We start from the raw sequence: 24,464 nt of genomic DNA, 5'->3' as shown, positions 1-24,464 counted from the left end.
ACAAAAGTTTGTTTATGAATGGAAAAAGAGTTTTTCATCTTCTGTGGGTATAGGTTTGAGAATAATATAAATTTGGATAAAAATAGTCTTCTTCCCTTTTCATTTCTCTGTCCTCTAGGGATCGAATATTCTAATTCTTGTTTCCCTCTTAATATGAAAATGATGGAAAATTCGTTTAATTTATTGGTAATTGCAAATTTTTACAAAGAAGAATATATATATTTTTTTTACAATTATATCCTCCAGAAGATGGAAGCTAAAGAGAGAGACGGGGGATTAAAAATAATTTTTTATGGAGAAATGATGTTGCTTTCTTATTGGGCCCTATCAAAATGACAGAAAAGCCCAACGTGGTCCACCGGAATTTTAAAGCATAGGCCGAAAGGGAGCCCAATTCCATGTCGTCCGAGACTCCCAAGTTCCAACCCATCAAGTGGTCAATTTACGGCCATCAAAAGAAGAGAAAATTTGACTAAAAAAGGATACCCTCACGTGACCCTAATTCTGAGCCTGAGCCACCACGCGCCCCTGACCCCGGCCTGGCACTCATCACACTTTTCTCTTCAACTTCAAATCCTAGTCAATTTCTCCACCTCCACAAGCAAACGCAATCGCACGTGTGACACTATGCACAAGCAGGCCTGATGGACCCTACTTAAGCACGTTTTGACTTTGACTAATCAACAACTCAAATGGACGGCTCTGATTTAATTCGGATTTAGAAGACATCAGGGCCGTTGATGTTGGGACCAATCGCGAGATTTACATGTCTGAGTGTTGGTATGAAGCTGAAAAAGCCGACAAAGGAAGTGATATGTTGGGTAAAGAGAGAGAACGATGCCTTTGCTTTTTAGTTTTTCGCTCTAGTTTAGTGTTATGTTCCCATTTTTTGTTTTCTGGAAAATATAGACCGTTTCAGATGGAGCCACGTGGCGATAGGGGTAACGTGTGAAGTGAAAGTGACACTTGGAAACAGGGTATAGGTGGTAGGGAGGATGGGGTTTCGATTAGTTGGAAAAACGTGGGCACATAATCCGACACACTGCATGTGGGGGTTGATGAATATAATCGCACCGTCCATATATATGTAAGGTAAAGCGTGTAGTCATTTGTCGATGATAATCAAATATAATTTTCAGATGAATTTCTTTCCTTAAAATTTTTAAAAAAATAATAATAATAATCTTAAATTAACTTAATTATTTTCAAATAATTGTGTGGATGCAATAAGTGTAATGACATGCATAATATGTGGATGCAATATATGGTATTATTTTATGATATAATATAATATTAATATAAAATAATATATATAATATGATATATTATTATTAATATAATATAATATAAATATATCATTGTTATTAATCAATATATTTTTTAAGAAAATAATATTACAATAAAGGTTTATACAAAAAAATTAAAATTTTTAAATATATTTATAATTTTTTTAAATGATAATATATTAATTATTTTTATTATTATTTTATTATTTTATTTTTAAAAGTTATAATATACTAAATGTAAGATATTTAACATAAAATTAGATCCGGCCACCATGAGAGGCATCTATACTTGAATAACGTGAAGACCACGTAGGACCACTTACCGCTTATCTGGACGGCACATAATCACCAATTGTTGTACATTTCAGAAGCTCGGAGGAATTATTTGTTTATTTTACATCTTTTTATATTTGTATTTTTGCTTTTTTCTTTAATTAAAAGGCAATTTAATCACACCAACTTATCAATTTAAACAAATAGTTAAGTTCACTTAAATTTACAAAATTCAATTGATTAAATCAATTAAATTATTTATTTTTGGCCAAAAGACTTCTTCCCACCCAAGGTTCGATATAATTCCAAATTTTTATATGTCAATTTTTAAAAATTCAAACACCTATTTATGAATTAGTTTTTGTTAAAAATCTCAGTTCGAATTAAAAGTAAAACGGTTATTTATTTAAAATATTTAAAAAATAAAAATTTTATCATATTTTCCTCTTTATGGGTGGGAAAATATTGTCACTTTTAAAACTTTAAGTAAAGAAATTGTTAGATTTTTAATTTAGAGAAGAAAATATGATAAAATTTTAATTTTTTAAATATTTTTAATAAATAACGAGTTCATTCTTAACCCTAATTGAAATTTTATTAAAATTAACTTATGAATGAATATTTAAGTTTTAAAAGTTGATAATAGGAGTTTGAAATTACATCAAACCTTGGTGGGAACAAATCTTTTGTCCTTTATATTATTATTTTAATGAGTTAAAGGGGTGCATAAAGTTATAAAAATGTCACCCATGATTGTGAAATTGTATACATAAAGTTTTTTCATATGGTTTGGACATAAAAGCTTGAATAATTGAACCCACATTTTTATCACAAATTAAATAAATACTTTAATGTAAATGTTTGGATAATTTTAAATGCCTTTCAGCCATGACCATGAACTTAAAGGTTCAAGTCCCAATCCATTTCCTGTCTTGGTTTGGCTTGTTAAATAAAATAAAACTGAGAAGTCAATTGCCAAAACCCATAAACCCAACCCATCTTCCGATGAGTAAATTACAATTTTCACTTGAAAGGTTGTTTGTAAAAACATTTTTCCATGGATGGTATAAATAATATTTTTTATTTAAAATAATAATGTAAAGATAAAATAATAATTTTATAGGTGTAACCAACCCACTATTAAGGATTAAATGGAAAGAAATAATTAAAAAAAAAACTCTAATATAAATATCTTCATTAGTATATAAACTGATTGTATATCATCACTGATAAACACCAGAATAAGTGATATTTATAAGGTTAAGAGCACCCCCTCGAGAAAAAGCTTCCACCTACGATTGACCAAAATTAAAAATAACTTGATCAATTGAAAACTTTCGTCGATAATAGCTTGAAATTAATAAAGGAAGAAGATGAATGATAAAATTGATAACAACTTGAAATCGTGATTTAGATATTTAATGAGATTTTTAATTTTTATTGATTTAGAGTTATATAATAAATTAAAAAATAATAGTGATAAAACCATATTTTGCTTTTTAAGCGTTTGACTTTGAATGTAAAAGTATTATTTATGCTATTTTGGGGTTAAAAGGTTTATAGGCCAAACATTGGTGGGACGATGCATCGACCCTTTTCAATTTTTTGCGCAGCAGAGAAAAAAAAAAAAACACAAAACTCTGCAAATTCCAAAGCTCAATATTCTTGTCTTGTTCCTCCATCAGCTCACCTTCCTGTAGAAATAGCTCAAGCTGACAAGTCACACTCACATCCCTTCTTTCTCTCTCTCTCTTTTTAGAGTTTCAACTGTAGAAAAGCCCCTTTAAGTACCGCCAGAACTTTAACACTTCGAACCTTCCTCTTTCTCTCTCTCTCTCTTACTCTTTCGGTGTATATTGTGCACTGCCATGAACAAGAAAAGGAAGCACACGTAAAATTGGAGGAATTAAAAATGGGAGGTGGAGGAGAGAATAGCTACAACTACAGTTACAGTGCATGGGCACCAACAGGAGCGCCATTGAACAACGTGCAGAGAGAAGATCACTGGAGACACTTCGACAACTCCGTTAACGCGGTGTCATTTGGCTTTGTAGCTACTGCTATTCTCATCTCTATGTTCTTGGTCATGGCCATTTTTGAAAGATTCCTTAGACCCACTTCGCCAAATGGTAATGGCTCTCATGGTGATCTTGAATCTCAGTTGCCCTTCAATCCTAAGCTTCGCTACCCTTCACCCAAAGTAAGCCTACATATTTCTCCCTTCGCTTTAAATTTGCCCTTTTTAGTTTTTTTCTGTGCATCGTTTAATTTCGGGTTTTGCATGCGAGTTATTTAGCTTACCGGATGTCCTTGTTTCTTCCTGAATAATACTTAAAGTTGTTTCCTTTTGTTGAGTTATTTTACTGTAATTCGTGCATTTTAATGTTGGATTGACTGGCTTCAGGGAGTTTGCCGAGTAGTGTTGGTACCCATAATAACAGTGGATCCCGTCCATGTATCAAGTATAGCCTTTTATGATTGGGTTCTCATTGATCTTCCTTCGTTTTGGTTATCAGCCGGAAATTTTCTTGTTTCATGGTTCAAAGGGTTTTCTTCTTGTTTTGATTTTTTGAGATTTCTTTGTTTCCTTTCTTCACAAAACTGACATTCACAACAGAGACTTTGTCAATGCAGACAGGCAAAAGACATAATTCCTATCGGAGTACACATCTTATCCATTTTATTTTCTTCTCTTTCTTTTGTCCCGTGACCAAATAGCTAAAATTCTGGAATAACTTCGGAAAATTTTCATTCTTAAGTTGTTTTCATCATTCCAGAGCAGGGTAGTCTGTAGTCATAATTATTGGGCAATGCCCTATTTGATAAGTTGTCTGTTGAATGTTTGGTGCCAAACCAATGAGTCTTAGGACTAGTTGTACTTCTTGTTGTTTAGACCCACCACTTTACATGGTGGCTATGAGTCTTATCACTAATGACTATGATGCAATCGCATGCTCTGTGCTGAGGTTCAGAGACAGGTTCTCTTTGTGGGGAAGTTCTTGTCTTATTATTTTCTTAATGAGTTGTGCATCTAGCTAGATTCGTTTTTTAACCACACAAATCCATGGATTACGGATGTTTTTGATATATTATTATGTGGTTATGCTACATTATGATGAAAGATAAACCAATTGATCACAGGCTAATTTGTTTTGGAGGATCCTATGAGGGTCCTGCATAATTCAACACATCTGTGGTCTACCATGTGCCATAGCTTTTGAGAAACAAGAAACCCCACTGCCCCCACCTACTAATCCAACACTACTGTTAAATACGAGGGCCAACTTTAATGTGGGGTCTTAAGCCAACAAGGAAACCTTCTCAAAGTTACTGAGTTGATCAGATGCTTATTTAGAAAAGAAAGCTTAAGGGAAATTTTTTGGTTCAGATGATTCTAAATCATATCATCCAACTGATTGTCAGCTTTTAAGGATTCCACTGTGAGCTATCTGCTGATGGGTCTAAATCACTTTGTGAACTTGTGACCCTTGTCTAATGGTTTTTCAACTCGGACCAGATGTTCCCTAAAAGCGTTGGTGGATTATCAGTTCAGGGACACTGCATTTTTTAGTCCAGTGTTTGAAGTTTTCCGTTAGTTTCGTCTGTGGACCATTTCTCTTCAAAGACATTGGCTCCACCATGACCATAAGCAAAGCAAAATCAGTTGATGTGATGTGCAGACACTTGTTGGTCCACTGGCAATCTTAAACAAATTCAACGAAAAGCATTGAAACATAGGTGGAACTCAAGATAGACTAACTGCTAAGCAAACATCTGAACTGAGAGTCTTGAGTCTAAGTCAGTTAATGTATAGTTTATTTACTGCAGTGACACCTTGTGTGTACGTTTCAATTTATTTAGAATAACATTCATTCCTTTTCTTTGCAAAGAAGTCATAAATTCTGCTTAGTTTAGTTGAATTTCTATATCATATCATATCAACCCTGTTAAATATTGTTTGATTCTCTGGAATGCATATATTCTGTCCACTATAAAACAGGATTAATATACATTGTCAGGGACAGTGTTGTTACCTTGTCTACCAAGTCAAACATTAAAAGAAAAAATAAAAAGAAGGCAGTATGAAAGCACTACCATACACTTCATTTTATTTTTACCTTCATATTTTGCTTTGTTTATTTGTTGTTTTCTTGTCTTTTTTGTTTTAAATGATTGCATGATAAACTTAACTCCTTAGAGGATCCTAGAACATTTATATATGCTTAGATCTGTGTCATAAAGACAAATTTTATCTGTTTAATCTTTGCCTTTTAATTGGTGAACCATCAATTCAGTGCCTTAATATGTTAGCTTCCTATGAGGAAGAGTTTTGAATAATTTAGTACCAAATTCTTTCTTCCTTTATTTGATCCAGATATAAGCTCACTGGTGGTTTTGCCACAAGAGTGAAAATGGAAATCTGATATTGCTGACAGTTTTCTGTTTTATGTGGCCTTAATTGCACAAAACAAGCAAATTTAGCTATAAAACTTCTTAAACATTTTTTTGCTTAAGAGTAGGAGCTCACAATAGTTCACCTTCTGTCCTATACTTATTCCAATTATCAGTCATCTGTTATGACCAGAAAATGATATGCCATATGCATTTTCTTGAGATTTCTTACATCACACATAATGTTGACTTCATTGAGATTTCTTACTGATTTGGCTGATATGTGGCCTCTTAGTGTGAATTACAGTTAGTTTCTATTATATCCAGCTGAGAACCTAAAATGGCAAAGAAAAGCTGTAGTGATTCTAGCCGGGCTAGTGCCTGGTCATTTGTTTTTCTAACTTGCATATTACCTCACAGTTCATATGATTTGCGTTCCTCATATAGCTATAAACGTAGATGCAGAATCATAGTCCAGACTGCTTGTCATATTAATATGATAATTTTCCTGAAACTTGATGATAGTGGCTTTGAGTTTTATAATTGTCATTTCTGATGCATGTTTACTTGATGAAATTGTGCCAGTATGATTTAAGCTGTTTTTCTATTGCTAATTTTGTGTTTACAGATGACTGTATATGCCAATGGTGTTTCTGTGTTGATGCCCGGGGATGAAATTCCTACTTTCATTGCCCACCCAGCTCCAGTGCCCTGTCCTCCTGAACGCATTTCTTGGCCACACCATCAACACTGCCCTTTGTCCAATTCCACCACTAACTCAAATTCAAACTCAAGCTCTATACGAGAAGACTAATACCCATTAAACTGCTCCTTGCTACATTTCAAGTCACATACCTGAGAACCCAAGGAAAATGAATTATTTGTGAAGACAAGCAAGAATGTTGAATATGCACCAGGTGTTGCCTTTTTTCAACCTTTCCACCCTTGTGCTATTTATGTTTTGTATATAGCATTAGTTATTGCCCTGGATTCAGCGATATTTAAAAATTTTTCCAGTATGCATGATCCGAAAGTATGGTCTTCTGGAGCCATCAAATGGATCACTCTACGTGTAAAAAAAAAAAAAAAATTAGAAGATGAGGAATATAATTCTTGTTGAGTTAATCTCAGTTGTTGCTCAGTGAAAGACCTCAAAATTCTCATTGTGAAGCTTACTGCTAAAATTCATATGGGTGCTCAAGCATACCCTTGTTAATTTGATTACTTTTGAAGAGCATTATGCTTATTCGCGTGAGAGAATATCTACCAAGATCCATGTAATCATGGATGTTACCCACTAAAGCCATGGCTACTCCTCTAATCAAGGCAAATTGTTTAGATTGATTAGAAGAAACAACAAATGCAGGCTGCAATGATTCAATGCCTCTACTAATGTAAAGTTAAATTTGGTTAAATTGGCTTAAACATGTAATTTAACAATGATAATCTTGATGAAACAAAGTAACTTTCAGTTTCAGGCATGCTTTTTGCAATTATTTTGGGCCTAAACAGCGATAATGGCTGATGGAGCAACTTTTTCGAACATGCCAAACATGTAAATACAATCAAAATTGCTCCTTTTTTGTCCTATAGTCACCGACTTTTAGTGTTTTACTCCATTCAATTAAATCTTGTTCATCTATATGCACATTCATCCATCACACTACTCATTTTACTGGAGATCTAAAATAATAGTGGATTGCTTTGGCATAGTATAGACAGACTCAACGCTTTTACATTCCTGACAGTCTTGTCAACATAATTGTTGGATAAATGTGTATGAAAATTTAATTATACAGGTCACCAAATTCGAGATTTATTTTTATTTAGTATGATTGATTTTGATTAAATATGATAATTCAGTTCGAATAAAGTTTTTTATAGCTGAATAATAATAATAATAATAATCTTACAGTTTCATCAATGAAGTTCATTTATAGCTTCCATTCATAGAAGTCATTCATGAATTTTAAGGGTTTTGTTTCATGGATTACTTATATATAATGAATAATTAATTGAAAAATCCCATATAATGCCTCATTTGATTTGTTGAAAATAAAGTTATGTAAAATCACTTGTACCAAAAAAAAAAAAAACCGATTTTTATTAAGTAGTAATTTCTTGGTTCATGGTTTAGACCCATTTTTACATTCCTGTAAAACATAGACCAATTTATTTTAAGGCATATATTTTATAAAAATGATTTTTTATTTATTTTTATCAAAAACAGATAATATTATTTATGTCAAAATGGGTATTGCCCATTAACAATAGTGGCCCAATGATTGCCAATATTAGGTCCATTTGTTGTGTATTTTGTTCTTTTTAATCCACTACAACAATCAAACCAATTTTATCCCCATCCATTTTACTTTACAGTAAAAATTTTTTTCAAATAGGCTAAACCAAAAAAATTGAAGTTACCCAGATGGTGAATAACTGAACTTCACCTTAAATTTTGAACTTTGAATTTTGGCACATTCTTGATTCAATTGACTTCATTTGATTGCATTAGAACCAGTCATTGATTTATCCTTTGTTTATATATAATGAAAGTGACTTGCAAAGGGAACAGCCCAGACTCTGCAAATAACGGCTAATTACAATACAATTAGGACCACAAATACATTTTGTATTTGTATTTTGTCCTCAGTGCCAAACGGCTCTTCCTCAGTGTTATCACGAGCACCAAAACTATGTCCAAACGAATTTATATATACAACTGAGATGTTAATTTGTAATTTATTCATGTGATTAATTATTTTTTATTATACTTCAAAATCACCTAAAAAATTAGAGATTCCCACATGAGAATACGGGTTGCTTCATGTCATGCTCTCTTCAGCCTAATACGAAAGCTGAATCTCAGTACTTCAATTCCAGGATCCTCAGAGTCTCCTGTGGACCCTTCAATTTTATTTCATTTCATTCCAGTCTGTCAAATTATTAAGGCAGAGTAAAGGCAATCTTTCACCTCGATTGCAGAGAAAAACATGTATTTATGTCATAACGTATTCAAGTGGCTAAAATGTTGTCCTCTGACTCAAAAAAAAAACGTGAACAGAATGAACTGAAGTAGATTAAAATTCATCATCTTTACAGAAAAATAAAGCATTCCAGGGAGACATGTGGGTTTTCAAGTGACTCATTTGTACTTGAGTTATTATTATTTTGATCATTACTTGGCCACCTGTTCTCCGTTTTGCTAGGGCTTTCGATTTTTCTGCTATTAGTATGTTTATGGCTACCATTTTGACCCGATTCATTCTTGGTCCGACCCGGAGACTGGATCGTTCTTCTTGTAGATGGGCTCCGACCAATTGCTGCAGATCTGGTTGCAGCCGGTGACCTGGACCTTCTTCCGGAGCTTTCACCTGTGTCTCTGCATTTTTTTCCAATTGATTGATTCGGAACCCGACCCGGTTCTTCTCTGCCACTCTGGACCAACCTCACTGATCCGGTAGGGTTTCTTTTACCCGGTGATTGTTCGAATCTTCGGGTGGGTGACTGAGTTACAACCCGGTCTTTTCTGACCCGAAAATCTTGATTTCTTTGCTGCGTAAACTTCGCCGGAGATCTATTGTTCCGCATTCTGTTTTGCTGCATCACTTCTTGATCTTCTTCATTCTCTCTTCTATCGGTGATATTTGTTGTCGTTGACACGCTCTCACTGAAGCTCAAGCTGCAAACTTCCGACACTTCAGACATATTTTCTTCGTTCACATTGTTCAACTCTTGTTTCTTGGCCACGTTCTTGTGCTTTAGCTGTTCAAGCTGGTGATTTTCTTGGATCTTGGTGAAAACCGCCGGGTTCTGATTGAAAAAGTTGTTTTCTTGCACTTGTTGTTTGACGTTGGCAGTCAAATCTGGGTCAGGTTTCGGGCAGGGAGTAGGTTGGGGTTTGGGTTTGGGGGTTTCGGAGAGAACTTCTTTCACGGTTTCTTCCTCCACTGACGGTGGAGCCGCTCTATTCTCGTGACTAAAAGCTTTCACCTTTGAAGACCCATTAGATCCCCCGTTCACGAGCTCGTCTTTCTTTGAAATAGAAGAAGCTTCACTGCTGACACAACAACCCATTTTTTTTGCACAAGAGCGATCTCTGTACGCTCTACGACTGTTAATGAGACAATGCTGAGTTAACGAGATGAGTGGGATGTTTGACAGTCATTGACGGCGGAGGACGGTGGTTCTCAGGAGGAGATATGGTCAACAGAGCAAGTTTTGGTTGCAAAATAAAAGACGAGAAGTGTTCGGGGTAATTAAGCAGAAGGGAATAGAGTTCATTTATAAGGGAGGTGACGTCAATGGAGTGAATTTATTGTAACATTTTGTACAAAATTTTATAAAATAAATTATTCTACTTCATTAACCCCCCTAAATTGAACTATTATCATGAGGTGTTTGGGTGAATTTTTCTTAGTAGATAATTTGGGGGTTCTTTGAAAATGTATTGTCTTATCATAGATTTGATCTCTGACCGGAAATTTTAAATCATGTGGCTGTGCATGTTCTTCTTTAGTATTTTGCGAAGTTTACAGCCGTCAATACATGTGATGGAAGTGGGTGTTGATAAATTAAACGATACGTCCATCAAGACGCAACACGTGTGTGGGGTGATTAGATCATCTGACGGTGAATATTGGCTATTAGTACAACTACTGGTTGAAGATGGACTGACTGTACTGTGGAGCAGTGGACCAATGGGAATGTTTTATCCACGTGGGTTAAAAAAAATACGAAATTTTATAATATATACATATATATTATAACTTTGATGAAATGATATTTTGAAATTTGAAAAATCTATTTATCTTTCCCTTATAAGGAAAGTTAAATATTAATTCATCTTCTAAATCCTTTAACATAAATTTCAATTAAGAGAAAGAGACTGAAGAGAAAAACAATGATGGTAGAAGGAGACAAAAAGCCTTATTGTGAGGCCAGGAAAGAAGGCTTGGCTGCATTGGACTGGCTAGTTTCCAGCAGATCGTGGCCTGGCCGTTTGGCCTTACCGATCCAACAGGCAAATTCGGCAACCATAAACTAACATTTTGTTCCATATCTTCCATTTGAAAAAGATAGCGGTGTCGCCGCCTTTGGGATACGGTGTTTATATGGCGTTAAAGCGGAGACAAAGACGGTGCCTGCAAAAGCAGGTAAAAAGAAGAAGAATCATATACATAAGTATATTTAGCATGAAGTGTTAAATAACAGTGACATTAATTCTTGATGTATCTTTTGGAACCTCATCCTACACCTATTCTTAACTTGTAATTGCGACCGATCGATGTTGATGTGAAGGAGAAATCAAGGTTATGACAATTTTGCATCAATAATTCATCGCCGAATTGCGCAGCAAAAGCAAATATAGTGCACCTACAAATTCAGCTCCCTGTGCCTTGACATGAAAGTTGTTCTGCCAATGGGACCATGCATAACTCAATAACTAAAACCCTACAATAATAGTGTATACCCAAACAACTGCTTTATTAGCTTTTAATGCTTCTCTTCAACCCCATTTTCACTACTTAAAATATATTCTAATTTTTTCTTTTTTCCAATAAGTAGATAGGTGTGAATGCATGAATGACTGTTGATAAGCACATTTAGTTGGTCCGGTAAAGCTAACCCACATCCACATGCATGAAACCATCGTTTTCTCCAGCTGCTGCAGACACCATGATTGCCCGTTGGAAATAAAAATGTCATCCCTTTCCTTTGCTACACCTGGCAAACCGTTGGGCCGGCCAGGCTAGACGATAAGGGTATGAGTTAAAATTGGTTGAGTTATATGGACAATGATTTATAAACTTGCACTCAGTTTGACGGGTATGAATTGATTCACGGGTTATCTATTAAATACTAATTTTTTTACTATTTTTTTTTTTTTTTATTATTTTAATATATATATTTTTCTTAATTTTAATATTTTTTTAAATACATAAGTTTTTCATAGAAGGACAAAAATTTATCTCAAATTATAAAAATATTTTTTAGAAATTTGAAGGATCTTGGTATTAAACATGAAATCAATATTTATAACAAAATGTTTAATGCTCATATATTTTAAAATTTGTTTTCAATGCAACAAATTTTTCAATGTTAGATGGATTTAAATTCATTTCATATCAAAAAAAGAGAAAATATGTAAAATTTGTGTTTGGTACGTTATAAGTTTGATGTTTAAATGCAAAAAGAAAATGAATAAAAAAATGGGTGACCTACAATTATACTTAACCCACCCGTAAAAATTAATTATTTGTAGGTTTGGGTTCAAAAGTCTAAAATTCATACTTGTATTTAGATGGATTATCCATGGGTGACGCACCCATTTTGCCACCTCTATCTTTTGTCGTAGACTTTGTTTTAATTATTTTGCAACCTCTGGTGTACGTAACATTTTCTCTCGATAGGTAAATGAAATTAATAAGCATTTTTAGCATATTGATGATATATTATCATATGATTAGATATGATTTATTATCTTATTTAAATTCATTCAAGTATATAATAACATATCATTTATATATTCAAATTATATACCAAAAATTTATATACATAATTTTATATATTTAAAAGAAGCATTCTTTTGAAAGACAAAGAGCTTCGTCTTCCCCAATGAAGCTCTTCATCTCCCGTCATCTTCCAAGCCTCATTCAATGTTGATCGGACGTTTAAATGAGTGGATAAAGACCGTCGGAGAGAGAGGAAGCTTCAAGAGGGATAAACAACCAACAACAACATAGGATTTGGTGTCGAAGATCTGAAAACCAAACCTTAGGGGAAACTATCATTTTTTAAAACTTAGGTTGGGGAAAACTTTTAGTCTTTAAAATTTAGGGGGGGAAAAGAGATAAAATTTTAAGGGGTTAGAGTTTCATTAAATTTACCTACTCATAGATAAATATTTAAGATTTTCAAAATTAAAAGAGGGTACTTGGAAAAACAACAATATTTGGGTGGGAAATACTCCTTCGGCCTTTTATAAACTTGGGCTAGGCTAGGCCCTCGGGCTTTAGCTTTGAATAACAAAACTGTCACATTTCATTATATTCTTTCAAAGGATTGTAAATAATTGGATGAAGAGAGAAGCAAATCTATCCAAATTTGCGTGGGCATTTATAGATTGATGTATGGCCACCCTAAATTTTATTTTTATTTTCAAAATAATGCAAGTGGTTGCCTTATGACCAAATAATTTGTAGGGCTAAAAGATTTGTTCCCACCCAAGATTAGTTGTAATCTAAAATGCATATTTTTCAATTTTTAAAAATATAAAATATTACCCATGAACAAACTAATATTAAATTTCTCCCTTAAAATTAAGAATAAAACTATTATTTAACCAAAAAAAATTAAAAATCTAAAGTGTTATCGCATTTTCTCTCTTTAATTTGAAGTATATAATAATTTTTCTTTACATAAAGTTTGAAAAGTAGACATTTTTTCTCCAAACTTAGGTTTTTTTCCTCTTCCCATCTTCGACCGTTGATGACTTCTTCTTCTTTCTCTTTCGTTGACAAAGGAAGGCTTATGAATTAAGACGTCGATGACCAACGAATGACTGTGATGAATCAACTTTAGACAAAGTTTCTATTGTTCGATTCGTCTCCTTTCAAAGCAGAATCGATGGAAAATGGGTTGATTCTCGTTGTCCAATGACAATTCCATGAAGACGAAGATTGGTCTTCAATTATTCACTGTCGTTTGTCGATCATTGACATCTTAATTCGTAGGTATTCTTTCATTGGCGATAGAAAAAGAAAAGGAAAACGTCGGTGATTACAGTTGGAAAGAGGAAAAAATCATAGGTTTATGTGAGAAATACCCACTTTTTAAACTTTGGATGAGAGGGTGGGTAGAGTTATTAGATTTTCAAATCGAGAAAAAAAATGCGATAAATTTTTTGTTTTAAATTTTTTTTTGTTAAATAATGATTTTATCATTAATTTTAACTAATAAATTTAATAAAATTTTGTTTTAAAATACAAATTTAAGTTTTTTAAAATTAAAAATATGAGTTTGAAATTACATGAAATCTTAGAGGGGAAAAATTAATTCTTTTTGGACTAATTGGCAGCGTCCAAACAAGTCAAGGCTTGATGTGATGTTGAGCAGCGTGATTTTAGCACAATACAAAGAAGAATAGGATTAGAGCAACGCGTTTCCTTTTAATTATTGAACCACCAAACTCACATTCCAGAAACTATTCAATCTGATTCGCCCGCCTTCATCATCCTGAAATCTTCCGATTAACTTTAGTAAACACTAGAAGAAACCATGGATCCATCCCTCATCAATCTCCTCTTTTTATTGCAGAAATTGAGGCTTCTTCATATGTCACACAAATGAGAGCCGTTAAATTGCTTTCATCCTTTTGCATATTTTAATGAAGAGTGAAGCTGGAGCAGAGTGAAAGGCAAGAATAACAACAACCTCTACGGCAGATTAATTAGTAAAATAACTGCTGATTAATTAGACAACCCAGCAATACATAATTTTTTTTTTCTCTTTTTTATCATTGGCAATTGGAATGTCTATTCTATTGGTGAGTCGTACCAAACATTTTAAAATTAATCAATTGTTTTAATTATAAAATATAAATTCGTATTTCTAATAAAAAAATGGCCTATAATATGTTATTAAATTAAAGAAAGATACCATAATTATATAATTAATTTGATGAATGAAACTATTTATTTTTACTCATACAAAGTGAGGATATAATTGTAAATTTTACTAACATAGATGAATTTAATATTGACCCTAAGAGTTAATAAAACTAGTCAAATATTAGAACTTTTAAAGTGAAGATTTAAGTTTAAGTCTTTATCACGCTTATGAAACTTTAATTTATTTGATATAATGATTATAGGCCGGTATACTGAATTTATCCAATCGATGCATTGAATTTATCTATTCAACAAATATAAGTGAATCCTTAGTACTGGTCACAATGTCTTGAGTTTGGCAAAAAAAGATTCGATATTTGGTTAAATACTTAAATTTGAATCTAGTTGGGTGGGGTCTCCAGTTATTAAAAAAAAAAAGAGAATACCAATCACTCTTAAAAGAAAATACTGATCATTATGCTATGAGTTTATCCAACTAGTGTTATGAATTAATTCATTCAATAAATACGGGCAAACAAAGAATTCAATATTTGGTTAAATACTTAATCAAATACTTAAATTTGAATTTAATGGGACGGAGTCTTCGGTTATTAAATATATATATATATATATATATATATATATATATATATATATATATATATATATATATATATATTTGCTTAAATACTTAAAATTTAAACGGAATTGGTTAGATACAATTAGGATAAGTTATGTCCAAAACATTTGAATCTGGACAAGAAAACCATTTAATAATCTAGTAGGTTAAGATTTAAGAAACAATTAGGAGCCTTGAGATTAAGGCTTGAAAGCACAAGATTAAAATAGTTTCCTAAAATGTTATTTTTCAATTATCTCCCCTAATTATATCATTTGTGTAATTTCTTATTGTTTTACTTTATTTACCAGCTTTAAAATTAAATTTAAATTTGGAAATTATCTTTAAAAATTAGAAAAAATATCACTTAGCTTTCTAATCGTGTTGTTTAATTGATCTTTTAAGTCAATAAAAATAGAAAAACTATCACTAAAAATAATGGATTTACATGTTTTTAATTGTCTCTCCTACATTAATTACAATAAATATTATCCACAGGTTTTTTTCAATAGATTTTTTTTTGTTTCAATCCAAATTCAAAAATATTGGATAATCACATTTTTATTGTTTTGAAATAGAAAAAAAAATTATGCCATACACATTTTGAAACTCTTAATTTTAATAAATTTATTTTAAGACATAATTTTAATATATTAAATAAGATTATTATTTTTTTGGGTAATTAGATAAGATTATTATTTGTTAATAACTGAATTTCATTTTCTTATAATGATATAAACCCAGAAATATTAAGAAAATAATATTATTATTAAATAAAAAAATAGTTTAATTTGGTTGAAAAAAAAAGGTTTTCACTTTCAAAAAGCTTCTTGACCGACTTTTAAGTGCCGTTGGCTGTAGCTTCTTTTTAAACAGATACTCGCTCACTCACTGACCTGGTGGGCACGGAACCCAATCAAACTCACTGGAACGGACAAACTCTGATGCTACAAAGTCTAAAACCTCTGCTTTTGTTCAAGTGTTTATTTTACTCTCTTTTCGTCCTCCGTCTGCTTTCCTACTTGCGAAATCTTATATTTCAAACCCGTCTCTCTTCTCCTCATGCCTTAAAAAGCAAAATATCTTTCAACTTACGGGAAAGTGCGCCGGAAAAGAGAAGTGGGTTGTAAGAAGGTGAATTCTGCCGTAATGGGTTGTGCAAATTGTGGTGTTTGTGCTGGTTTCGTGGTGGTGGTGTTCACTGTTTTAACGACGCCGTTTTGTGCTGGGTTAACTGACCTTCGTGACGGTAATTTGTTATCTTTTTCTTCACAATTTATTTGCGTACCTTGTTTTTACTACCTGACAAACAAACGTCAGAATTAGAGATGGCTGTTTTGGTTTTATTATTTATTATTCAAATATTTAAGTAAGCTTCTCTTGTAAATAATTTGATGTTTGTGGGTACTTTTTCTAAATTTACTGATGTGTATGTTGCTTAGTTCTCATTTGAATTATCTTTCGTTTGATAAATCTTTAAAAGGGTTGTTTTTTTGGGTTTTATGAAGCAAAAGGTTACCTTTGTTCAAGTTCAGTTTAATTAATTCATGGATATAACATGGGTTTATTATTTTTATTAATTTTGTTTTCGTATTGGTTTACAGTTGCGGCAATAAATAGCTTATATGTTGCACTAGAGTTCCCGCCTCTTGATAAATGGCTACCCCTTGGAGGAGACCCATGTGGAGATTCATGGCAAGGCGTCTTATGTGTTTTCTCAAATGTGACAGAAATGTATGTTGATCCTTTTTTTTTTTTTTAATTGTATGTATGATTTTCAATAAGATTTCATGACCTTTTTTGTTGGATTTACAGAAAACTCAATGGCATGAATTTGGGAGGAACTTTGGTGGATAGCTTGGGAGACTTCAAATCAATAATAGTTTTGTAAGTAGCAGTTCATTAGGTGTATTATGTATATGTTGAGTGCATGTCAGTATCAAATTGGCGAGAAATATCTTATTTAGAGTTGGTATGTTCTCAACCATTTACATAGTCTATAGAAGCTGGTAATTCAGCTGTCTTTCTTTATTTAAATGATGATAGTGTCTACCAAGGAAGAAAGTAATATTGACAAGAAGCTTGGGGGCCAGATCTGATCAATGTCATCTAGGTTGATGATAAATGTTCTCATTATAATAACTGAAGATTTTTCAACTGATTGAATGATGCTAATATTTGTACGTGGCATGTTAGAGCTGACTGCAAAAAAGCACTTAATTCCAGGTGCAAAATATCATTTTGTACTTTCTTGTGAAGCTTCTAAATTTCTCTAGATGTGCTTCATTTAGCTGCTGGTAAAGATGAAGTCTTTAGTTTCTATACAACAGTATGTTTTGTTTGCTAACTTGCATACGTCTGGAAGATTCTAATTTTTTCTGTGCAGAAGACTTATGGAACTTCTGTTCTATTTTGAAAAGCAGAGATTTGGGCAATAATCACATTGGAGGGAGTATTCCAAACAACTTGCCCCTTACCATAAGGAACTTGTATGCTTGGACCTCACTCATTCTTCTATACATGATTTCAAATGCATTTCTTTACTAATATTCTTACATGCACATATCCTTGCAATAATCGGGTGTTTCTGTTTTTCTGTTCTTTAGTTCTCTTTCAGGTAATCATTTCACTGGAAGCATCCCAGAATCATTGACCATGCTATCTCAGTTGTTGGATTTGTAAGTACTAAATAAGCTTGCTTATCTTATTGTCATATTGTGGTGTTGTTTTCATGTTGTACATGCCTTTATCAATTTACCTTTATTCTCATCAGGTCTTTGAGCAATAACCTTTTGACTGGAGGCATACCTGATACCTTTCAACAGCTTACGAACTTGATTAACTTGTATGAAATTTCTTATAACTCACTCTTTATCCTTTGATTAGTTGTTCTAGGTTTTGGTTGTGATAATAAAGTATGTTGCAGGGATCTGTCAGCTAACAATTTGACTGGTCAACTGCCTCCCTCAATGGTGGACTTGTCGTCTCTCAAAACATTGTTAGTATTGATTGTAATAAAATAAAATGATATGATGTTGTCAATTTATTTCTTAATGGATTACATACGTATCTTCATTGTTTGCAGGCACCTGCAGGACAACAAACTTTCTGGGTTCCTTGATGTTCTACAGGACCTTCACTTAACTGATTTGTATGTTGTACCCACCTTTCCTCCTCTCTGATTTATTCTCTCTCTCTCTCTCTTTTTTTCTTTTAATCAATTTCATGATTAAAGATTTAGCTTTGGTTCTGAAGGTGATAGGAATTATTCAGGCATCTGTAACTCACAAATTATTTCCTTTCACTGTAGGAACATTGAGAACAATTTGTTCTCAGGGCCTATACCTGCAAACTTGCTCACTATTCCAAATTTCAGGTAAACCATCTAAACATAAGTTGTACTTTGTTTTTTGCTGTTATTCCAGTGGATCTTTTATATAAATAGCTGCAAGCATAATTTCTTTCTAACATTGAATTCTTTGTTGCATTCTTTAAGTCCTCATATATTGAGAACTGATGCTTCCCTTAGTAGATCTTTTATATGAATAGCTACAAAGCATGCTTTCTTTCTAACCTGGAGTTCTTTATCGCATTCTTTGAGTTATCAAATATTGTGAATTGATGCTTCCCTTCTTGGCCCATATTTATATAATTGTTGGTAGTTTTCAATGTTTCTTTGAAGGAGATTATAGTAGCCTTAACAATGATTTTGTACTATGATGGTGCCTTGTAAAGTAGTGAAGGATGTTTTTGATTTCTATTTAGATGATATGAGTTAGACATGGGCTGCCCTTTTCCCAAATTCTAGATGCTTATGTTATCATTCGTATTTAAATAAACATTAACATGTTTAATTTGTAATAAGCTCTAATGTTTATATCAAATAAGTATGGGAAAAAAAGAGAACATGCAATGCTCCCATTTCTTAGATCTTGAGAACATAATAAGATTCTTGGAGATTGTGATCCCGTGTATTAATATGATGGAAATGTTTGTGGCATCTATAAGTTGTTATGCCAGATGGTCTATGTTAGGATTTTCTGGTATTTTTTCTCTCTTCTATTGATAGTTATAGCATATGGTATACAGAAAAGATGGAAATCCCTTTAATACAACTATTATTCCATCACCCTCTACGGCACTGCCTCCATCTATAGCTTGGGCACCAGCTCCTGGTTATGCACCTGGAAATCCAGCAGAAGTGCCTTCTGTCTCTACAGCACCAAAGTTAAAAAGTGCAAGAAACTTTTTGACAACAAAGGGGGTCATTTGGATTTCCGTTATAGGGGCTGTGATACTTTTTGTGTTAGGAGCTTGTCTCTTTATCTGCAGATACTGCAAAGGTAGAAAATTGAAGAAGGATCCTGAGAGGAATCATGTGGGTGCACATAAAACCTCTGGGGAGAATCCTAACAACAGTAAATCTTCTTTACAGCCAAATCTTCCAGTGGAGAAAGGTAGTTATACTATTGTTGGTCTCAAGCCCTTATTCCTTATTTCTTTTTTCTAATCCTTATTTCTTTTTTCTTCCCTTTTTACCTCTGAGAAGTCTCAATTCAACCAGTCTCTAAAGAGCCAATCATGAAGCCTCAAGATGGATATGGAGTGGACAATATAAGAATAAATCCAAAGCCACAGGATGAACAGGTCATAATTTTGATGATATTTGCTTCAAGTTTGGGACATATCATCTCATGATATTAAATCATCTCCTTGATGTGAATTTTATATGTTGCAGCTGCCACCACCTCCTTTGCTATTACCCATTGTTGAGAAGGTCTCTTCAAAACCACCTGCACCTGCAGATGTAACTAGGAGTCATCATCCTTCTATGAGCCTGAACTGTGGTTCAACTATTCCTTTCACCATTGCAACACTTCAGCAGTGTACCAATAGTTTCTCTGAAGAAAATTTTATAGGAGAGGGCTTGCTGGGCAGTGTATATGTAGCTGAGCTTCCAGACGGGAAGGTAGAGATTCATTTGATCCACTATCGCATTATTTCTGGGAATACCATTTTTGACAGTTTTACTTGATTTGGTTCTCATGTTTGGTTGTATCCTTGCCTTTGACCTGTTCTGTCGCTACTACTTGGTTCTTTTATAGCTAGTCGCAGTCAAGAAACTGGGAATTACAGCTTGTCTTCGGCAGAGTGATGATGAGTTTCTTGGATTAGTGTCTAGAATCTCTAAACTTCAACACCCTAATATTGTGAATCTGGTTGGTTACTGTAATGAGCATAGACAACGTCTGCTTGTGTATGAGTATTGTGGAAATGGAACACTTCATGATTTATTGCACATGGATGAAGAGAACCATAAAAAGCTTTCATGGAATATGCGCACCCGGATGGCACTGGGAGCTGCAAGAGCCCTACAGTAAGTAGCAAAATCAACTTTGCATAAATAAGAACTCCTTGGCTAAGATATATCACAGCCATTAGAGACCTAGAAGATCCCAAAGCACAACTCATGTCCCCTGTTTATAGATAGCATGTTATTATAAGAGTCATTTGCTTAATGTATATTCTCTGATGAATTGACTTGTCTCTTTTCTATTCTAATTAAGGTATCTACATGAAGGATGTCAGCCACCCATTGTGCACCGAAATTTTAAGTCTGCCAATATTCTCCTTGATGAGAAACTTGCGGTGCATGTTTCAGACTGTGGTTTAGATTTACTATTATCTGGCTCCACAATTGAGGTAATATATTAATAATGATTTTAATTTTTTAAAAGAAAGGAGCCCATCTTTAAAATTGTGCTCGCTAGTTGCGTTGATTGAACATCAATGGAGTGCAACTAAACCTCTGTGAAAACCCTTTTTTTTCTTTTCTTGTCCAAGTGATTATTCTGTATTTAGTGCAAACTGATGAATTTCAGAACAAACTCATTAGATTACTTGCATGACAGATTTTTCTCTCTTACGAACTGGAAAGTTCAATTGTTCTGCTCACGGAATATTTCTAACTGACTGGTGCACATAAAATTAGTTTTCAGGGCGCACTGCTAATGGTTATGGTGCTCCTGAATTGGAGTCTGGAAGTTTTACATGCCAGAGTGATGTCTATAGCCTTGGAGTTGTAATGTTAGAACTTCTCACAGGACGGAAGTCCTATGACAGGTTAGCAATCCCTATAAAATATTGCTTTTTATGTCACACGTCAGCCATTTCAAAGTTTTGTGTCACAATTTCATCTGAATTAATCTATTGGTTATTTAAATTTTGGGTTCAGCAAAGATAATTTTTTCTCATTAAAAAAATGTCTAGGTCACGACCCCGAGGGGAGCACTCTTTGGTTAGATGGGCAATTCCTCAGCTTCATGATATTGATGCACTATCGAAAATGGTTGACCCTTCTCTAAATGGAGCATATCCAGTCAAGTCATTATCTCGTTTTGCCGATATAATATCCCGATGTGTACAGGTGTTCTTTCTTACTGCTCTTAAATTGTATTCGGCATCTCTTATATTATCTGGAGGGACATCTGCTGCACCTTTGAATCATTGAAGGCATTAAGTCTTCTTATGGTGCAAAAATTCAAATTACAATTGCATATTTCTTAAAAAAAGATGTGAACTTTGTTTGTCCCAACAATTTTTGCAGTGGGAGCCAGGATTCAGACCACCAATATCCGAAATTGTCCAGGACCTCTTACAAATGATTTAGAATGGAAACCCATGCAAGTTTTCGAATGAGAAGTGTAACATAATTAGGGAATGAGAAGTGTAACATAATTAGGAAATGAGAAAGAAGATGTTTGGTTCTTGATTGGTAACTCCCTGGAGAAGATAATTTTGTTAATGCAGCTGCTCACCTGAGGTGGCCTTCAACCATCGTCTATGAATGAAAGATAACTTACCCAAATATTTTCCTAGGCATCACCTTATTTGGCTATTCTTCTCTGTTGGAAGCTGTAACACAATTATTTCATTTATATTTCCTCTGAATATCTCTAGCAAATGTGACCATTTTAAGGTTCAAAGTATGATACTAGAAATTCATGTACCATTTCAATACAACCATGTGCTTTTGGTTATGGCATGTCTGATCTCTTGAGTGTATCGTTCCAACTTCCCTCTTCTCAGGTGGAATCTATCCTCAAGCCTTTTCCCATTCTTTATTTCTATTACATCCTGTCATTAGTTATTTTACATTCGTAAGAGTGTAGTTTTCATATCCTGTAATTACTTTTATTACTTCATGAACTTGTCCAGCTAGATTTGCATTGCGCTTAGCTTGATTAATGGAATTGCAGCACAACCATGTTGACCTGTTTTATTTTTCCTTCTTTGACATTTAGTCAAATCCTGATAAACTCTGAATCTGTTAATATTGGTCAGAAGATGGTGTCTTTTAAGGAAGAAATGGAAGCAAAGAAGTAAATGAGAAGTGGGATACTAGGACGGCTCCCAGACGATCAAATGCTCCTCAGTTGTTTTTTCTATTTATTTGTTCATTCGGTTTGTTAAAAGAATTGAGATGTGGACTTATAACCTAACTACCCACATGATTTAGCTGCAGAACAAAGCAAAGAATTATACTAAAGGCCAAAAGACTTATTCCCATCCAAGATATAGTGAAATTTCAAATTCATATTGATCAATTTTTAAAATCTCAAATATTCGTTTATCATCTAAATTGTTAAATTTTTCATTAGAGGCAAGGGAAAAACTGTTATTTTATCAATAATATTTAAAAAATTATAATTTATCTATTTTTTTCTTCAAGTTTTGAAAACTAATAATTTTATTTATGACTAAATATTTCAAGTTTTAAAAAGTGATTATCCCCCCCCCCCCTTCGACACCAAGGTTTTTTTTTTTCTCTTCTCCAATTATCACTTTGTCGTCTCTTCCAAGACGAAGAGATCGTGTCTCTTTGTCGCATGAACTTTCAAGGTAGCCGACCAAAAGATTCTAATTGTGAGGGTGGAAAGAGAAAGTTGTCGGTGATTGAATGGTAGCCGAAGAGGGGGGGGGGGGGGGAATAGTCACTTTTTAAAACTTGAAATATTTAAGTAGAGGTGAAGTTGTTAGTTTTCAAAACTTAGAGAGAAAAATGAGATAAAATTATAATTTTTTTAATATTACTAATAAAATAATAATTTTATCCTTGACTTTAACAGAAAAGTTTAATAGATTTTAAATGATGAGTGAGTTTTTGGGTTTTTTAAAGTTAGACAGTATAAATTTGACATTTTACTATACCTTGGGACGGAATAAGCCTTTTGGCCTAATGTAAACCATTAAAAACATACAATTCCATCATAAAATTGAAGCTTGTTCATAGATTCCCAGAGACTTGTCAAATTAAGTTACTTGGTTTACAATCTATGTGGCATGATGGGAAATTTTAACATAATTCAAGACAGAAAAGTGTTGTTTGTTATATTAAAACAATTTTTTGTATAATTATTTGTCATGTAAATTAAGAGTTTGATCTTAAAATATCGTGATAGAAGATTTGAATTTATGCACTATTATAAATAGAATTTTCTCTTTTTATCACTCAAACTATCGGTTACATACTCATGCAACCTCTATCGACCAAATGTTTAAAATAAAGTTAAAACAAATATGAAAGGAAGAAAACGAGAGGCGCTGTGGGACGTGGGGTCTTGATCTAAAGTTCACATTGTGATTGGTGAAAAGAAAGCAAAGAGTGTGGCCAATGATCTTAAAATTTCATGTGTTTTGTTGAGACATTCCCTCTGGCCTCAGAATGAAAAATCCTCCTAAGAGCCACCACCTCCACAAAAACAACTTTTGACCAATTTTTGCCTAACAAAGATAAAAAGATTGACAACTGAGAATGAGTTGTAATTCTAAACATTTTATGCCTCAATCAATCATAACCATATTGGGATTTCTGATAAACCTGAATTAAAAAATGGTCAATATATTATATTATTCAATTATTTATGTAACATACTTTAATAATTAACATACAAAATTTATAAAAGTAAGTTTTGATGAAGTTTGGTTACTACAAGTTAGTGTCAAACATGTTCCTAAATCATGGCATCAACAACAAAGAATTAGAAATAAGGGATCATGGGTTGTCCCAAGATTTATCAATTACTAAATTAAGAAGCTTGTCTTGTCTTCTTGGTTTCCATTTTAATAATCTACCCATCAATCATATACCAATTATAAATCAATAAGAGCATTCAAACAAATACAAATTGTGGGTTTGTGACTAATTAATGATGTTTAGCGGTTTAAGCAGTTACCCAAGCTCAGTTAAAAGTAATTACTAAAATTACCAGTCTATGTCAA

General features: G+C 33.2%; 3 protein-coding genes across 6 annotated transcripts; 2 read left to right on the top strand and 1 right to left on the bottom strand.

Moving 5' to 3' along the window:
• The first annotated feature begins 3,294 nt into the window (after positions 1–3,294).
• Positions 3,295–7,076, top strand: LOC123192577. The gene is made up of 2 exons (XM_044605173.1): positions 3,295–3,759; positions 6,580–7,076. The coding sequence occupies exons 1-2, from the start codon at positions 3,472–3,474 to the stop codon at positions 6,763–6,765; spliced, it is 474 nt and encodes a 157-aa protein (XP_044461108.1). The 5' UTR covers positions 3,295–3,471; the 3' UTR covers positions 6,766–7,076.
• Positions 7,077–9,008: 1,932 nt separating this feature from the next.
• On the bottom strand, positions 9,009–10,233 carry LOC123192545. Its single transcript, XM_044605130.1, has one exon. It carries the CDS (start codon positions 10,026–10,028, stop codon positions 9,048–9,050), a length of 981 nt encoding a protein of 326 aa, XP_044461065.1. The 5' UTR covers positions 10,029–10,233; the 3' UTR covers positions 9,009–9,047.
• A 5,823-nt stretch (positions 10,234–16,056) lies between these two features.
• Positions 16,057–22,227, top strand: LOC123193643 (protein STRUBBELIG). 4 transcript variants are annotated; one of them, XM_044606701.1, is made up of 17 exons: positions 16,059–16,431; positions 16,787–16,916; positions 16,998–17,069; positions 17,606–17,671; positions 17,789–17,860; positions 17,956–18,027; positions 18,109–18,180; positions 18,268–18,333; positions 18,493–18,558; positions 19,272–19,639; positions 19,747–19,829; positions 19,921–20,151; positions 20,288–20,559; positions 20,750–20,885; positions 21,175–21,305; positions 21,453–21,609; positions 21,790–22,227. In XM_044606701.1, the coding sequence occupies exons 1-17, from the start codon at positions 16,332–16,334 to the stop codon at positions 21,850–21,852; spliced, it is 2,157 nt and encodes a 718-aa protein (XP_044462636.1). In that variant the 5' UTR covers positions 16,059–16,331; the 3' UTR covers positions 21,853–22,227. The 4 variants fall into 4 exon arrangements, with proteins under 4 accessions (XP_044462638.1, XP_044462636.1, XP_044462635.1 ...); XM_044606700.1 differs by having other exon boundaries at positions 16,060–16,431; positions 19,732–19,829; XM_044606702.1 differs by lacking the exon at positions 16,059–16,431 and adding an exon at positions 16,678–16,696 and having other exon boundaries at positions 19,732–19,829.
• Positions 22,228–24,464: the final 2,237 nt, after the last annotated feature.

Source organism: Mangifera indica, chromosome 12 (genome assembly GCF_011075055.1).
Source record: "Mangifera indica cultivar Alphonso chromosome 12, CATAS_Mindica_2.1, whole genome shotgun sequence".
NCBI classification, from domain to species: domain Eukaryota; kingdom Viridiplantae; phylum Streptophyta; class Magnoliopsida; order Sapindales; family Anacardiaceae; genus Mangifera; species Mangifera indica.
Note: the sequence above shows the minus strand (reverse complement) of the source record. Positions and strands in the feature narration are given on the sequence as shown.

What these genes read in the sequence shown, in the direction of transcription:
- LOC123193643 (XM_044606700.1), top strand. Translation starts at nt 16,332, where the DNA reads ATGGGTTGTGCAAATTGTGGTGTTTGTGCTGGTTTCGTGGTGGTGGTG. An exon ending in GTTAACTGACCTTCGTGACG is followed by an intron (nt 16,432 to 16,786) that starts GTAATTTGTTAT and finishes ATTGGTTTACAG; the next exon opens with TTGCGGCAATAAATAGCTTA. An exon ending in TTCTCAAATGTGACAGAAAT is followed by an intron (nt 16,917 to 16,997) that starts GTATGTTGATCC and finishes TTGGATTTACAG; the next exon opens with AAAACTCAATGGCATGAATT.
- LOC123192545 (XM_044605130.1), bottom strand. Translation starts at nt 10,028, where the DNA reads ATGGGTTGTTGTGTCAGCAGTGAAGCTTCTTCTATTTCAAAGAAAGAC.
- LOC123192577 (XM_044605173.1), top strand. Translation starts at nt 3,472, where the DNA reads ATGGGAGGTGGAGGAGAGAATAGCTACAACTACAGTTACAGTGCATGG. An exon ending in TTCGCTACCCTTCACCCAAA is followed by an intron (nt 3,760 to 6,579) that starts GTAAGCCTACAT and finishes TTGTGTTTACAG; the next exon opens with ATGACTGTATATGCCAATGG.